Below are 15,521 nucleotides of genomic sequence, written 5' to 3'. Positions count from 1 at the left end.
CCGGCATCAGACTCCCCACTCAATCTGCTTCTCCCTCTCCCTCTATTCTCTCTCATGTCCTCCCTCTCTCTCTCAACTAAATATAATCTTTTAAAAATATATATAAAAACAAATAAAATGCCTTCTAACTCTCCAGAGAGTCCAGGTTTGAAGGGAGAAAACCAGCATTTGGGGCGCCTGAGTGGCTCAGTGGGTTAAAGCCTCTGCCTTCAGCTCAGGTCATGATCCTGGGGTCCTGGGATCGAGCCCCATATCAGGCTCTTCGCTCAGCAGGGAGCCTGCTTCCTCCTCTCTCTCTGCCTGCCTTTCTGCCTACTTGTGATCTTTGTCTGTCAAATAAATAAATAAAATCTTTAAAAAAAAAAAAAAAGAAAAGAAAAGAAAACCAGCATTTATTGCTGGCCACCTGATGCCAATTTGGTGTTTTGGGTTTTTGTTTTTGTTTTTTTTAATCTGTTAATCCAAACAGATTCCTCATAACAACTGTAGTGGGTTGAACTGTAGCCCCCCACCACCACCAAAAAAAGGTAAGTCCATGTTCTCACCCTTGGAACCTATGCATGTGACTCTATTTGGAAATGAGGTCGTTCTAATTAAGGATCTTGAGATGAGACCATCCTGGATGGAGGGCACACCCTCCATCCAGTGACACATTTCCCTGTAGGAGACACACAGAGGGAGATCTGAGACACAGAGAGGAAAGCCGTGGGATGTCAGAGGCTGAGACGGAAGTGACATGTCCACAAGCCGAGGACGGCCAGCAGCAGCTGGGGAGAAAAGCGTGAACCAGACGCCCCGTCAGAGTCTGCAGAAGGAACCAATCCCGCTGACACCCTGACTTCAAACATCTGGCTTCTAGAACGGAGACAGAATCAACCTCTGTTGTCTTAACCCATCCCAGTTTGCCCTCACTTGTCACAGCAGCCCTTAGGAGACAGACCCCACCATCATAGGAATGAGCTAAATACCAACATTCCAACTCCCCCGGTGGGGCCAGAAGGGCTCAGGAAAGGCGAAGGGACTTGTCGCCATTTGCTCGGGAAACCCAAGGTCACGGGATGTGTCCCAGGTTGTGGCTTCTTGGTGGCAGAACCATCAGAACCCAGGGCTTTGGACTCATTTCACCGATGAACAAGGGCCAAGACTCGCCACCTCCCAAAGCCAGCCCTCTGAGGGGAGCCTGGTTTAGGAGAGTCACAATTACTGGGACGTGGAGCTTCGCGCTAATTTTCCCTCGCCAGTAAATGGCTGAAAAGTAATGGTGTCAATTTTAATGAGGATCAAGCGAGGCTCCTAAAAGGGCTGCCGTACACCAGAGCATTTCCCTCGCACACAACAATGGCTGGCTGTTTAATTCCAGAACACAAGAATGTCACTTAAATTACACGGCTTTTACATTAAAGTGCTTATGGGAATGCCTTCCCAAGGAAGAATTTCAATAAAAAGATCTTGCCCATTTTGATGCTTCGCAGTATCTGAACCCCAAACCTATGTATCATAGCAACAAAAATAAACTCTCGAGGAACTTGAGCAAGGACAGGACTTCACTTTCACGGGGGAAGTCTCCGATGTTCTGGGAGATGCAGTCGTAGCTGGGAAGCCTGTTATCACGGGGCGGTGTATTACGCTCGGACTGTGGGCCACCAGAAAATCGGTGTTCAAGCCTGAATCCACTGCTGCCACTTGCTGAGATGTTCAGAACGCCCGCCTGCCAACCCCGTAAGTCTGCATGAGACTCTCGAGCCGACTCAATTCTTATTTTATTAGTGCTTCTCAAAGCAATTACCGGGGTTTTGAGCAAAGATGACAGTATTTCACACCTCCATCTTTCCTGAAAATGTCTTATACTCCACTGACTTTTGGCTTCTATTTATAAAGAAGGTTCAAGGCTTGGAAAATTATCAGGGGCTGAGCTTTAATGGCTATTCCCAACCAGCATTGTGTCATTATTGGCCCACGCCTGGCTGGGCAACCTCCCAAATTTGTGACATAATCAGGCCTTTCTCTGCATTACTCCATACGCTCTATGCTCCCTCTACATTACACCACTGAATCATACGCTCTTTTCAACAAGACTGATTGCCAGGGGATTAACATTAGACAGCACAATTCCATTATTCAGCAGCCCAATTCAAATCCAGCCCTACACGGTAAGAGAGACGGCAGAGGGCTTCACAGAGATGAGCTGCCAGAAAGCTCAAAGGAGAGGTGGGGTGAGGGGCTTTGAATGTTTTACATAACAACTCAACCCAAAATCTGCTAGGAGCTGAGGTGGCCCAGCTGACTCCAGATTCCTGGATGGATCCCCAGCCAATCCCAGCGAGCCACCGTGCAAAGCCAGAATCCCTGGGGACAGCTACATGATTATCTTATTCACACAATCAATTACTTTGTTTCAAAATTAAGTATTGAAGAATTTCTAGCCCCAAATCTTTCTTTCCTTAAATAGAAACGCTCTCATGTCAAATTCAGGTGATGTGAGGCCCAATGTGAACCCATGTTGTGTGCTTAATCAACCTATTTATGGCCCATCAATGCCAAAATAAATGTTCACCATTCTCTTCTCATGTTTGTGTTACTTCTTTCGGTTTGATCTGTAAAATATCTGTGCGTAGTGATTCCCACTAAGAAACTTTCCCCGATATCCTTGTGAGCAAAGAAACTCAGTCTTTTAGGAATGTCCCTGGGATCTACATTATGTAAAAGCTACCAAATTTGGCGTTGTTATAACGAAGATAAAGCATCACAAATACTTTTTTCACTGCATTTTAACACATGCTCAGAAATAAATACTACCCCATGCTTTTGAAAACTGATCTTCTTATGGATTTAATTTAAGGCAACTTGATAAAAAATCAAAATGGTTTTGTTCAATTTGCAGTTAGTCTCAAACTTCAATTAACCAAAATCTATGTAATTTGGTTAATCAAGATTTGGAAGGTGTTTGCATGGTTCTTTGGGCAATTCAAATCACTATGGAGCCTCTCTTCAGAGAGTTTATAGCTTCTTGAAGGAGAAGAAATGTCCACACATAAAATAATACTAAGGACACATGCGCAGGAAAAATGGAGGAAAGCCGCTGTTCATAGACATGAAGGGTAGGCATGGTCTGTGGAGTTACACAGGGTCACCTTAAGGCAAAATCCATCGGGGAGAGCCTGGAGTTGAGTCCCTTAGCTGAAGCTGGCAATCCGCAAGAGAAGGGTGAACTGGTTAGCTGACCCTCAGCCAGAACTCAAGGTCAGGCGGTGAGCCTGCGAGTCCAGGTAGACGACAAGACAGAAAAAAGATGGATCGTACAAAGGATCCAAAGATCTTAGGCCACCGTCCCTGCTGCAGAGAGACCCAACCTCGGCATCTCCAATCCTCCCACGGGACAGAGAAACCCTCTTTCCTTATCAGTTACAACACAACCCATCACAACAGGCAAGATGGGAAAAAATCTGAGTTCCAGCACATCAGGCTACTTCATCTTAAGATATTTAATTAAAATGCCCTATCTATCTGAGCACTTAGATATTTAGAAGCCCATATATACAGTTCCCTTTCCACAGAAGGAATCATTTCTAGGAACAAACGCTGAGCCTACAATCTCGAATGACTTTCACTTGGGCGCCTTGACCCTGACCTGCCCCAGCCAGGTAGCAGCTCAGTCATACTGGTACCTTTTCCTTTACTCTTTCGCAGGCAATTCAATACACAATACACAATACACAATACACAATACACAATACAGTACAATACAATACAATACAATAGCCCTTCTTTTGATTGTGCTTCCTCTCTTTTAAGAGCAAAGGTCTATGGGCTCCTGGGTGGCTCAGTCAGTTAAACATCCGACTCTTGATTTCAGCTCAGGTCACGATCTCAGGGTCGCGGGATCGAGCCCCATGTCGGGCTCCACGCTCAGTGTGGAGTCTGCTCAAGATTCTCCCTCTCCCTCTCCCTCTGCCCCTCCCCACCCCCTGCACTTGCTCTTGTTCTCCCTCTAAAACAAATAAAGAAATCTTTAAAAGTTCTCTTAGAGCATATCTGTGCCCCTTCCCTGAACACACTAACATTCTCCAGAATGTTATTTTCATTCTCTATGTTCATCCATTTTCAGCTTCCAGAATGTCAGCACCTTTCACACTATGCGCATTTTCCACAAGATGCGAGGGAACCAAGAGGATCACACAAAATACATAAAGCATGGCTCCCTGGGAAACAGAACACTGTCAACTGACAAAAGAATCCTTCTCTAATGACAGCATGTGTTGAGGAAGAAGGAAATGGACCAACGCTCCTTAAACCATGGGAAAGAAACAAGACTCACTTTCACGATGTCACAGGAGTCAAGCTGGCGTACAGCCGCCCCTTTGGGAGAAGCAAACTCACCAACAACATCGAGGTGGTACGTGTGATTGATGGAGCCATACTCATTCTCTACCACACAGGTGTAATTTCCTTTGTCGGACGGGACCACACTCTCCATAATAAGGCTCCAGTGCTGGTTTCGCACCTGAAAAGATCAAAGTAAAGGTGCTTATTTAACATGCTTAGCACAGAATACTAGATACTTTGCTTTCTTGATCTAAAAAGCAGTTGGGGGAGACAAGAAAAGTAGAGAAATATCCCCTGAATTTTACATTTCCCTCATACAAAGGATTCAGAATAGAGACAAGCGAAAACAATATTGTCATCAAGGTGAATGTCTCACAAGGGGATACAGATACGTTCAGATATGCAAGTGTGCGGACTGGGTCTCTCGCTGTCATGGTTTGACGGTTCCTCCAGGAGCTGCCAAATGGCCAGGGGAGCCTGCCCTTTAGCCTGCGACCCTCCCAGTGCCCCAGAGCAGAGAGGCTGAAAGGTTGCTCATACACTAGGAACCTTCAGGCCCCAGGGCACCCATGGACCACTTAGGGCCAGCTCCAATGAGCACTTACGGTATGCCAGTCACTGATCTGAGCACTCCATCCGGCCTTAGCTAAGGTGAGTCTCTCAAGAAGCCCACAAGCTATATTCTGTATTGTTCTGGAACCTTCCAGTTTCTTTTCCCACGGCCCTCAGAGGCTGTCTGGAAGCCTCCAGAAGTTTCAACTGGGAACACAGGTCTGCCCCTCCCATCTCTGGCAGTGGTCGAATAGATGCTACATATTCCTGTGTGACACACTCAGAATTCCAAATATGGGAGCAATGAATCCTCAGGAAACCTAAGCTGCATATCCGTCTGCTCACAGACTCCTTGAGACTTTTACAAAGATAAGCAGCACATGTGACAATAAGGTATTGGGACTGCCACCACCAGTTCTGTCAACACGCAAACAAGCTAGACTCTGACATTCCCACCTTGCTTTTAAAATATTTCCACCGACTCAAACTTTCAAGCAAGCATGACTTTTCCTCACTAAGACCAAAATGCAGATCTTCTCTTGCAGGCGCAAGGCTCTACCCTTTCTCTCCAAATCCAAATCATGCTGTAAAAGTATTTTGGACAAGGCACTCTAAAGACATGGCGAGGAGAAAATAAAAAAAAAAAAAAAAAAATTAAAAGCCTGGGCCCTACCGGTCTTAACTATGATTTCGGGAATTTCAACTGACCTTCTGAATGATTCCCTGAGCACTGCAAGTGTTTTCTGCCTTAATCACATAAAAACCGATAATACCAGCCGAGCCTCTGTGAGCACACGAGTGAGTCAAGGAACTAGAGAATAAAGAAACTCATCTCATGAACCCTCCATTATAAAAACGGGAGGGCAGAGCAGCTGTCCACTTCGAAAAGCAGCACCCACAGAGGTAAGAGGTTATCGGAGCCCATTACCCCCAACGTATGTCGTGTCACAGGCTGAGTGTGAGCCGCTGACACAGACAGCAGTGACCGATGCTGGTTCAAAAATGAGAGCACTGCTCGTCACGCACAGTCCCATGAAGGATCCCGGGGGTAAGGATCCCGGGGGTAAGGGCTGGACTCTTCTTCACCAAGGACGATCAGGGAAGGGAGAGTGAGTTCTGGGCAGACAGGCCCTTTGCTCAGGCTGCTGTCCTCTCACTGCTCCCCTCCACAACCCTGGACTGCTTCCACCTCCTGTCACGGAGCTGATGAGAGAACACTCATTCTCAGTGTCACAGGCGAAGAGTCTGGTGGTAAAATGAACCTGAAGGCATCAGACCCCAGTGGAGAGAGTGTGTCCCCTCCACTGGTAACCAAGACCTCCCTCCTGCTCTTGGCTGGGCTGGAGGCTTCTAGGAGAACCCAAGCAAGAGGAGAGGTCTCCTATCAGGAGGGATAAGCCTTCAGTGCAATGTGTAGAGGGAACACCAAGAAGAAGCGGTTGCTAATTCTCTACTGAAATCCTGGCCTCCCGGGGTGTCACCGTGGAGCCATGTGTTGTAGAGCATGGGCGACTCAGAGACCAACTCCTTCAGATGGGCCCACGCAGAGACCCTCCCTCTCCCCAAGCTCTCGGCGGTATCAGAAATGGGACTTTCCTGGGCTCTGAAGGACTAATCACACAGAGGGTGACTTGGGGATGAAGCCACAGGGCCTAACGTCACCAAGCCACGTAATCCAGCATTCAGCCCTGCTGTAAATATTCAGTTCTTTGAGCCCCTGCTCAAATGTCATGCCCATAAGCCCTTAATCATGACTAGTGCCTGTCTCTGGACCTCGTCCAAACTGTCAATGTCTTTCTTGCGCCTGGATCCAGATTTGGCACATGGTACATTCCAAATGGAGCTGAACCTGAACTGCACAGGGAGGGCATCGTCTGCCTCTGCCCAAGACATTAAATCTTGGCATGGGCAGCCCGGCATACCACTGCCGTGTTTAACCCCGGGGCATATGGTCAGACCCGGGCTCTCATCGGGGCAATGGCATTCCACGTAAAACCCCTCGTCGACAGCGTGTGCTCCCCGAAATGTTTCCTTCCTGGAGATGCACTACAAATATTAATAAGTTAACATTTATAAAATGCTTTCACAATGAGAAACCCACTTACCAAACAAGGTGCTTCTGCCCTTCCCGAGACCTTGGTACTCAGTCAATACTGCCCCATGCCGTGCTGTTAATATTTATTTTCTTACACCACTGCTCCAGTATTTGATTCCTTGACATACCACCAATCCCAAATTTTATGAGCTGTGGCACTTTCCAAACGGACACCCTTAGAAGCTGCCAACAGTGGGAACGTTTGACACTCTCCTAGGGGATATCCTACCATTAATTAGTGGTTGCTTAATGACAAGCTAAGAGAGGACAAACAGTGACTCTATCAAGATGAGGGGGCAAAGACACAAAGACTTTTGTGTTTCTTTTCTAAGCACTCCTCTACCATACCCCGATTCAGGGTCAACCTAAAGACACTGCCCTTCCCACAAAAATGTCAGATGTCCTCTTTGTGGGTTGTTTTTTTTTTTTATATTCCTCATCTTTTTCGTGCTATCATTCTTCTGCCAGTTAGAGCAAATGCACATCTTTGCTTTCACAGAAGAGGGAATGTAAATACCCAATAAACATATGAAAAGATACTTAACCTCATTAACAATCAGGGAAATGCAAATTAAAACAATAATGAGACCCTGTTATTCACCTGCTGATTAACAAAAATTAGGAAGAGCTACGTCACTGAGTACTTAGCGAGGGTGGAGGGCAAGAGAGGCTCAAACTGAGAACAGGAACATAGAGAGAAGCCTTTCTGTACAATAATTTGGCAGGGCCTATTAAAATCAGCAATCCATTTTTTTTTCTTTTTACCCAGTTAATTCCACCGCTAGCAATGAGACCTACACAGAAAACAGCAGGATGACTTCAAGGCACATGAACAAGAAAGACTGAGGTTTCCAGCACCGTTTGTAACGGCAAAAATCAATCCACTGGGGATAAAATCATTACTAAAATATACTTTGTCCTATATGAACTAACAGATGGTTAATTCATTCCAACAAAATAACACACAGTCATTAAAAAGAAAGAGGTATTCTTACGTTCAGACCTGGTAAGATACTATGAATAGTTACTGATAAATGGGGGGGGAGTAGGTGAGATAAAAATATTTATATTCAGGATTCCGTTGTACAGAAATACAAGCGCGCGCACGCGCGCGCGCACACGCGCACACACACACACACACAGCCCTGCAGGTGCCTATGGCATCACCCTGAATCTGTAAGCATGACTGTATAAACATAACTAAAATCAGAACAAAACTGTACTAAATTGTTAGCAGTCCACTATATATAATTAGGTACTGGGGTTATGCATGTTGCTGACTTTTTTCTCATTTTCACTTTTCAAATTTAACCCGAAATCACAGACATGGCACCCAAAAACTGAAGTAAAACCTACTCCCCCTGCCTCCCCCTTCAGCGGGAGCGGCTCTGTGGCAAAACCACGGGGACTGTAAGCCTCTGGCAGACTGAGCGACAGGGCCGGGGAGAACAGAAATCCTGCACCAGCAGACACACGCATCATCCTTTCTCCTCATTCCTGCCTGTGGCCAAATCTTTGCGGAATTCATCATGATTTTTTCATCTGCCAAGGAACAGAATTAGAGAGCACGAGGCTTCAAAACTATGTTCACTGAAGACTTGTAAAAATAACATTTCAATACTGAAACAAAGCAGGTTGAAGTTAATGGCCTGGACTCTTTTACTCTTACTACAAAAAAGGTGGATTCCACAAACATTCCACACCCCTGGTCACAAAGACCAAAGGTGGCCCAGACAGGTTTTCTCAGAATTCCTCTGCTACCTTAGTCTTCCGAGAGGCATGTGGAAACCCTCAGCTATCTTCAGGTGACAACTGGGAATGCAGATTTCGTTTGTTAGGATACCAAAACACCCAGGGGAAAGGTGAAAGGCCAAAGACCCAGGCTGTCACCTGGATGTTTGGTTTCCACATTGCAGAAAGAAAAAAAAAAAAAAAATTCTGGACATTTCCAAACACCTAGGTGTTCGATAACAAGCAGAATAAACATCCAGAAGCTGGATGGAAAGTTTTGCTCGATGCCAAGGCAATGAATACTGTGTCCGTGTGATGGCAAATACCCCAGCACTTCCTTCCACCCGTGTCAGGCCTAGTTTATGGACAAAGGCAGCAACCCCATCGAACCCTGGCCTTCATAAAGGCAGCCCGTGACCTACAACACGCCATAACCCAGCTGCCACTGGGACACACAGAGCCTTACAATCCCATTCCAGACCCCCACTTTCCAGCAGGTTCCTGGGGTCTCTAAGCCAGACCCCTGGAGGTGTGCACAAAGAGAGCGCACCCTTGTCGAGGGCTGTGGCACTCACTGCTGCTTATCACCACACAGATGTGGAGGCAAATGCCTGATCAATGCTTAAACTCCTGAAGTTTGCTTTGCAGGAGGTGTCCAGAGAACAGGGCGAGGCGAGCTCTGATCCCATCTAGCGCACAACTACAACTCTTTCCTCCACTCCGTGAATGATGCGTGGGTCTCCCAGAGCAGGGAGGAGAGGGTTACAACATGGAAAGCCGTCCTCAGATGCCCGAAGGGGCTCAGAAAGGTGCTCTGGGGGCAGACTGCCAGCAGGATCACTGCCTTCTGAATTTCACTCTTTTTTAAAAATCTCAAGACCTTCCGCAAAAAGCCGAATGAAGAACCATCAGATGACCCAGCAATCGCACTGCCAGGTATATGCCCTAAGGAGCCGCAAGCAAGGACTTAAATACTTGCTCATGCATGTTCAAAGCTGTTTCATGCACAAGAGCCAAAAGGTGGAAACATCCCAAGGGCCCATCGACAGATGAGCAGCTACACAAAATGGGCCCGATCCACATAATGGAATAGTATCCAGCCCTAAAAAGCCATAAAGGTCTGATTCTTGCTACAGCACACCTGAACCCAGGTAGAAGGACAATTATCCTGTGATGCCACTTACACGAAATGCCTGCAACAGGCAAATTCAGAAATAGAAAGACTGGAGGTTACCAGGGCGTGGGAGGAGGGGGAAGAGGGCAGGAAAATCATTGCTTAACAGATACACAGTGAGCCAAAATAAATGACACATGTTATATTCTCTATATTTTACCGCGATTTGAAAAATCCCACACTGGTCATGGATCATACGGCCAACTTTGTTCTCAGCAGTATACCCTGGGCCGACTGATACTTACCTCTTCCTGGGATGCCTCTACTACCTCCATGTTTCCAAGTCATCACAGTGTTTTTTATAAAGACATGGAACCCCCTTGGAAGAAAGCCGTTTAGGAAGAGCACGAACCTTGGACGAAAACTACCTAGGTTCAAATACGGCAGCTTCGCCAAGAGCCCCATGACAAGTGTCATCTGTAAAGGGGGCAAAATAACAGCGTCCCCCTCTTCAGGTGGTGCAGGGGACTTGGCGTCATGGCGGGCGGGAGGTGCCCAGCGCAGTCACGACACAGGTTGGCTGACCTACACCTGCTTCCTCATCCCAGATGGCCCGATCTGGGCTGAACGCTGCAATGCCTGGGCTGAGAAAGAGCTCAACCAAATATAAATATAAACATAAGGACATTAGTCGTGATTTTTCCCAAGAAACGTACTTTGGGATTAGGCATAACATTTTAATCAAACATCGCTAACAGGACAGCTAAGCAACCTGGAAAGTGAACCTACCCAGCAAAACCACCAGTTTAGTCGGTATTATGAGAAAACGGATTTTTCCTCAGGTTTTCTTGGACCTGAAACATACAAGGAAACGGACAGTCCGGATCCGGGGACACTTCACCCTGCCTGGGGTCCGCGGGCGTTCTCACCCTCAGGAGGCCTGAAGCCACGCCCTCTTGTGCCAGTCCCAGGCCCAGATTGAGGGAGGGCTGGATCCTGTGATCTCTCTTGGTTCTTAGGCAGTTATTAAGTGGCATGAAAGGCAGTTTTTAAGAATACTCTTCCCCTCTATGCCTGAGTCATTACCTAGGAATGAGTCAGGAACTGCGGTGGTCTACTAATTACCTCAATCTTCTTGCTTTTCTGCATTAAATTGTAATTACTGTTCAGAGCCCTTTGAAATATCTAGCCTTATAGGTAACTTCGCTTCTAAAAAAAAAAAAAATCTGTGCTATTGTTTTTGGAAGGATTCAGATGTTCAAGACTATACACCCAAACTCCATTTTAAGGACAGATGACCTAAAAGACGAGTTTCAACAACTTGCCCACAGGCAAGACTGATGAAAAACCCCAGGCGTGAGGACAATTAGGGAGATGCAGTTACGCTTCAAGTCAACCTTTATCACCATAAATAATAACATCCACCCAGCCTGTGCCCACATACTAAGAAAAACAGTAACATGACTCTTAAATCACCTAAGGAAGGCTCAGCATGAGTTCTTTGGTAAGTAAGACTGACCCACAGAATACCGAAGGGCTTTGTTGGTCATTTTAATTAAAATGAGCTTTCTGTCCCATTTCATAAGTCTCTTTGATTTTGTTTTGGGTTTTTTTCCTTCTCCCTTCACTGGCCACCATTTCAAAACAAGCTAGAACACAGTGGACAAGGGCCAAAATGCCTGATCCATAAACAGGTAGAAAGAGCTAAACCGACAGCTGAGCGAGGCAGACAGAGCAACCATGGTTTATGGAATGAGATTTATGAAGGGGGAAAAAAAAAAAAATCACAGAAATAACAGACATTTGTTTGCGGAAACTTTCAAGTCTTGCTTTCTGGAAAAATACATCTTGGAAAACTTGACACTTTGCTTCTTCGTTAAATAAAGTAGCAAAGGGATGGGAGTCGGAGAGGGACATTTGGACATCAGGCTATCCACGCGGATCTCTGCTTTGGGGGGTGGAGGGTTCCCTCATGCCAAATGTTGAAGAATTCTTTTAAAAGTCTCTGCAGGTAAGAAAGAAAACCCATCCGTAGCAACCATGCTCCTGACTCTGCCCTTTTCAGGGCCCTGAGAAGGCCTGCACCAGCCAGAGTGCTTGGACTCGTGGTAGACGTGGGGCTGTCGGAATCTGTGACCCCCCCCCAGGACTTCATGACCTGGGGCCTGGGGTGAGCTTCACACATAATTAGCAAGGCTTATACTGTAGGTAACTATGTCTTCCCAGGAGATGAGAGATCTCTTTCCCTTTCAAGTCGCAGAAGCCTCTGGGGCTGGCTGGAAGGAATTCCTGAGCTAAAACGGTCTCCCCCAAATCAATGTCCAGCACCACAACTGCTGTGAAAACTCCTTACTAAATCCAGGTGGACCACCTTCGTTTTTGACAGAGTGACACCCCTGCCATACCCCAGGATACCCAGGCACGGCCACGGACTCTTCTCCGGAGAGAGTCCCAACAGGACCAGAAACACGCACTCATCACCATCAGCTAGCAAACCACGTCCCAAAGGTACAATACTCTCCCTTCTTTGCCCTTTTTTTTATAACAAAATTCACTTTATCTTTTTTTCAGATCCTCTTTTTTCATTAATCTCTACACTCAGTATGGGACTAGAACTCACACCCCCAAGATCAAGAGTTACACGCCGTGCCGACACGCCCAGCCAGGCACGCCTATAGCAAAATATACTTCATATTTTCGTTCCTCTGCACTCAAATTCCCATTCTCTTTCACTCCAGAAATGGTTCCAACGCAAAACAACAAAAATCCTTTGGTCATCTGTGCCTCCGCGCACAGGCAAAAGAAAGGTCCCCTACGCAAGGTCCCCCACTTTGCTTTTGGAACCGGGGCGCTCTCCAGTTAGCAGAATGCGGCCCTCGATAATTTACACTGAACTGCACCTGCTGAAAATCAAGCAGCATTTCCTCATCAGGCGCCCTTAGTCTTTAAGCGCATTTATAATCACTAATTCAGATTTGCAAAAAGCTCCTTACCCATAATAATGATGTTGGTCCTATTTATTTTAAGACCAGGAGTTTCTGGAGGCTCATCAATTCTTTCTACTTTTTTCCAAGGCTGACTTAAGTGAGGAAACTTGTTAACGGCCAGGATTCTGACCACCGCTCTGACACTCCGGTTGTATTGAAATGAAATCATCGGAAAGACATCGATTATGTTCCCGAGAAGCATCTGGTGGTTAGAACCATCCCTAGGGCCACAACTGGAGTGGTTTTAAGTCCTCCTTTCCAAGCAGCAACCACCTGTAAATCTCGGGTCTTACCGTCTTTTACAAAGAAAGCCAGCCGACCTCCTTAACCTGGGTTAAGCACCAATCTCAGAGCAAAGAGACAAAGCAGCCTCCTGCCTCCTGCTCCCACCAACAAGGAGTCGTGGAAGAAGGGCCACGTGTGTCTCTTTCCACAGCTTCCGAGGCACCCACCTGGCAGCAAACGTACCTCACACCTGTCACACACGCCAACTGCCCCATGTCTGCGCTTAGAAATTTACTCCTAGGCTTTCCCCGTTGCCCTCTGGGTTTTGGCTTCTGAATGTTTTTAAATGGTAAAACAGAAGTCAGCCATTTTTTTTTTAATTTATTTATTTGACAGAAAGAGATCACAAGTAGGCAGAGACATAGGCAGAGAGGAGGAAGCAGGCCCCCTGCCGAGCAGAGAGCCCGATGTGGGGCTCGATCCCAGGACCCCGAGATCATGACCCGAGCCAAAGGCAGAGGATTAACCCACTGAGCCACCCAGGCGCCCCAAGTCAGCCATTTTAGAAGAAGAAAACAACCCTTTTAAAGATGAGAACCGGGGGCGTCTGGGTGGCTCAGTGGGTTAAAGCCTCTGCCTTCAGCCCAGGTCGTGATCCCAGAGTCCTGGGATCGAGCCCCACATCAGGCTCTCTACTTAGTGGGGAGCCTGCTTCCTCCTTTCTCTGCCTGCCTGTGTGCCTACTTGAGATCTCTGTCTGTCAAATAAATAAATAAAATCTTTAAAAAATAATAATAATAATAATAAAGATGAGAACTGGGTAGAGTATTTCAGAAAAGCGCTCTAGGGTACGTTTTGGTGGAGAGGAGGCCCCTGAACCACAGCAGCGCTGAGGTGAGGGCTCACACGCCCTCTCACGTGTCATCAGTGCTGTGGACACATCTATAGCAGGAAAGTCCATCCACCAAGAAATCCTCTTTGACCTGGTTCTTTGGAACCCGGGGTCCGCACGAGAGCGCCCCCCTGCAGGCTGCTCAGCCGGCTCCAGCTGATCCCAGGTCTCCCGATGTCCGTGACCTTGGGGAATTCATCTCCTCCCTAATGATCTGCTGAATAACAGAAAACAGCCAAAGTGCTTGGAGGTCACTTCCATTAGGTTACCAAAGGCTGGGACTCCTGCCTTCTTTAAGTGCTACCTCTTCTGGTCTCCCCTCCTGGAGGGGTGACAGCTACCACATAAAGAGGCCCATGGGACAAGCAACTGAGGATAGCCTCCAGCCCACAGCCAGCGAGGAAATGAAGCCCTCAGCCCAACAGCCTACAAAGAAGTGAGTCCGACAACCACGGGAATGAGACCGGGAGCAGGTCCTTCCCCCCAACCGATCCCACAAATGAGACTCCAGACAAAACTGAAATCTTAGTACTATGAGAGACATCCCCGTGGAAGGCCCAACTAAGCCACACCTGGAAACTGTGAGATAATAAATGTTGTTTAAAGCGACTGTGCCTTGGGGGAATTTGTTACACAGTAATAGGTAACTAATACACCGACTCATGTTTTCCATACGCATCAAAGAATGTCACAGTCAAATTCCTTATGCCTTCCTCACATGCTACGTTCCTCAAGGCCTCCCTTTCCAGGGTAAATGATGTAGAGACTCCATTTCTCTTCCTGAGACATCCTTCCTTCAAACTCAGCCCAGGATCCCTTCCTGACCTCTGATATCTGTCGCCTCCGGAAGAGCCAACACCCTCTCTCCCCGCACACCCACAGGACAACATGCTCTTCTGACTTCGGCCTACTCAGATCACGGCTTTCTGGTCTACCTTCCCTACCGCACAAGGAACCCCCGTGAGGTGAGTTGGGGTTGTGCTCTGCCCAGCACCTCAGATGGGCCTGCCCCCAAGGATGTCATCCCCATCACTGACTGGATGAACAAGAGCTTGAACAGGCATTTCCAAGCCTCTTTAGGAAGGTGGCTGTCAAGGTCCACCTCCCCCAGTGTGAGGAGACTACAGCTTCTGTGATGGGCTCTCCAGAGCCTGGCAGACAGAGGAAAGAGATCCTGTCACCACGGAAGCATCCTGTCCGCATACGCACTATTTCATACCCAGGGTCTAGGCCAAGTCCATCCATACTCACACATCCCACTCAAACGGGGCAAGTATACTCACGCTTCTCCGATTCTGCTTCACCTTCAGTTTTACGGACCCAACTTCCTACTCTTCCATTATTAAACTCTTCTCGCATAAAGAACAATGCAAACGGGACTATGCTTTTAAAGTACACTCGAGTCCAGGAAAACGGTTTTAAAATATCCACCGTGAGGGGCACCTGGGTGGCTCAGTCAGTTAAGCGTCTGCCTTCGGCTCAGGTCATGATCTACATGGGTCCTGGGATCGAGCCCCGCACTGGGCTCCCTGTTCGGCGGGGAGCCTGCTTCTCCCTCTCCCACTCCCCCTGTTTGGGTTCCCTCTCCCGCGGTCTCTCTCT

General features: G+C 47.3%; 1 protein-coding gene across 16 annotated transcripts in view; it reads right to left on the bottom strand.

Annotated features, from left to right (window-relative positions):
* Positions 1-15,521, bottom strand: part of FGFR2 (fibroblast growth factor receptor 2) — a 102,277-nt gene that overhangs the window by 47,183 nt on the left and 39,573 nt on the right. For all 16 annotated transcript variants that reach the window (XM_059173015.1, XM_059173005.1, XM_059173000.1 and 13 more), the window contains one exon: positions 4,378-4,501. In XM_059173015.1, coding sequence (XP_059028998.1) covers positions 4,378-4,501 — 124 coding nt within the window. The remainder of the gene's footprint in view (positions 1-4,377; positions 4,502-15,521) is intronic.

The sequence above is a fragment of the Mustela lutreola genome, chromosome 4, assembly GCF_030435805.1.
Source record: "Mustela lutreola isolate mMusLut2 chromosome 4, mMusLut2.pri, whole genome shotgun sequence".
Lineage (NCBI taxonomy): Eukaryota > Metazoa > Chordata > Mammalia > Carnivora > Mustelidae > Mustela > Mustela lutreola.
Note: the sequence above shows the minus strand (reverse complement) of the source record. Positions and strands in the feature narration are given on the sequence as shown.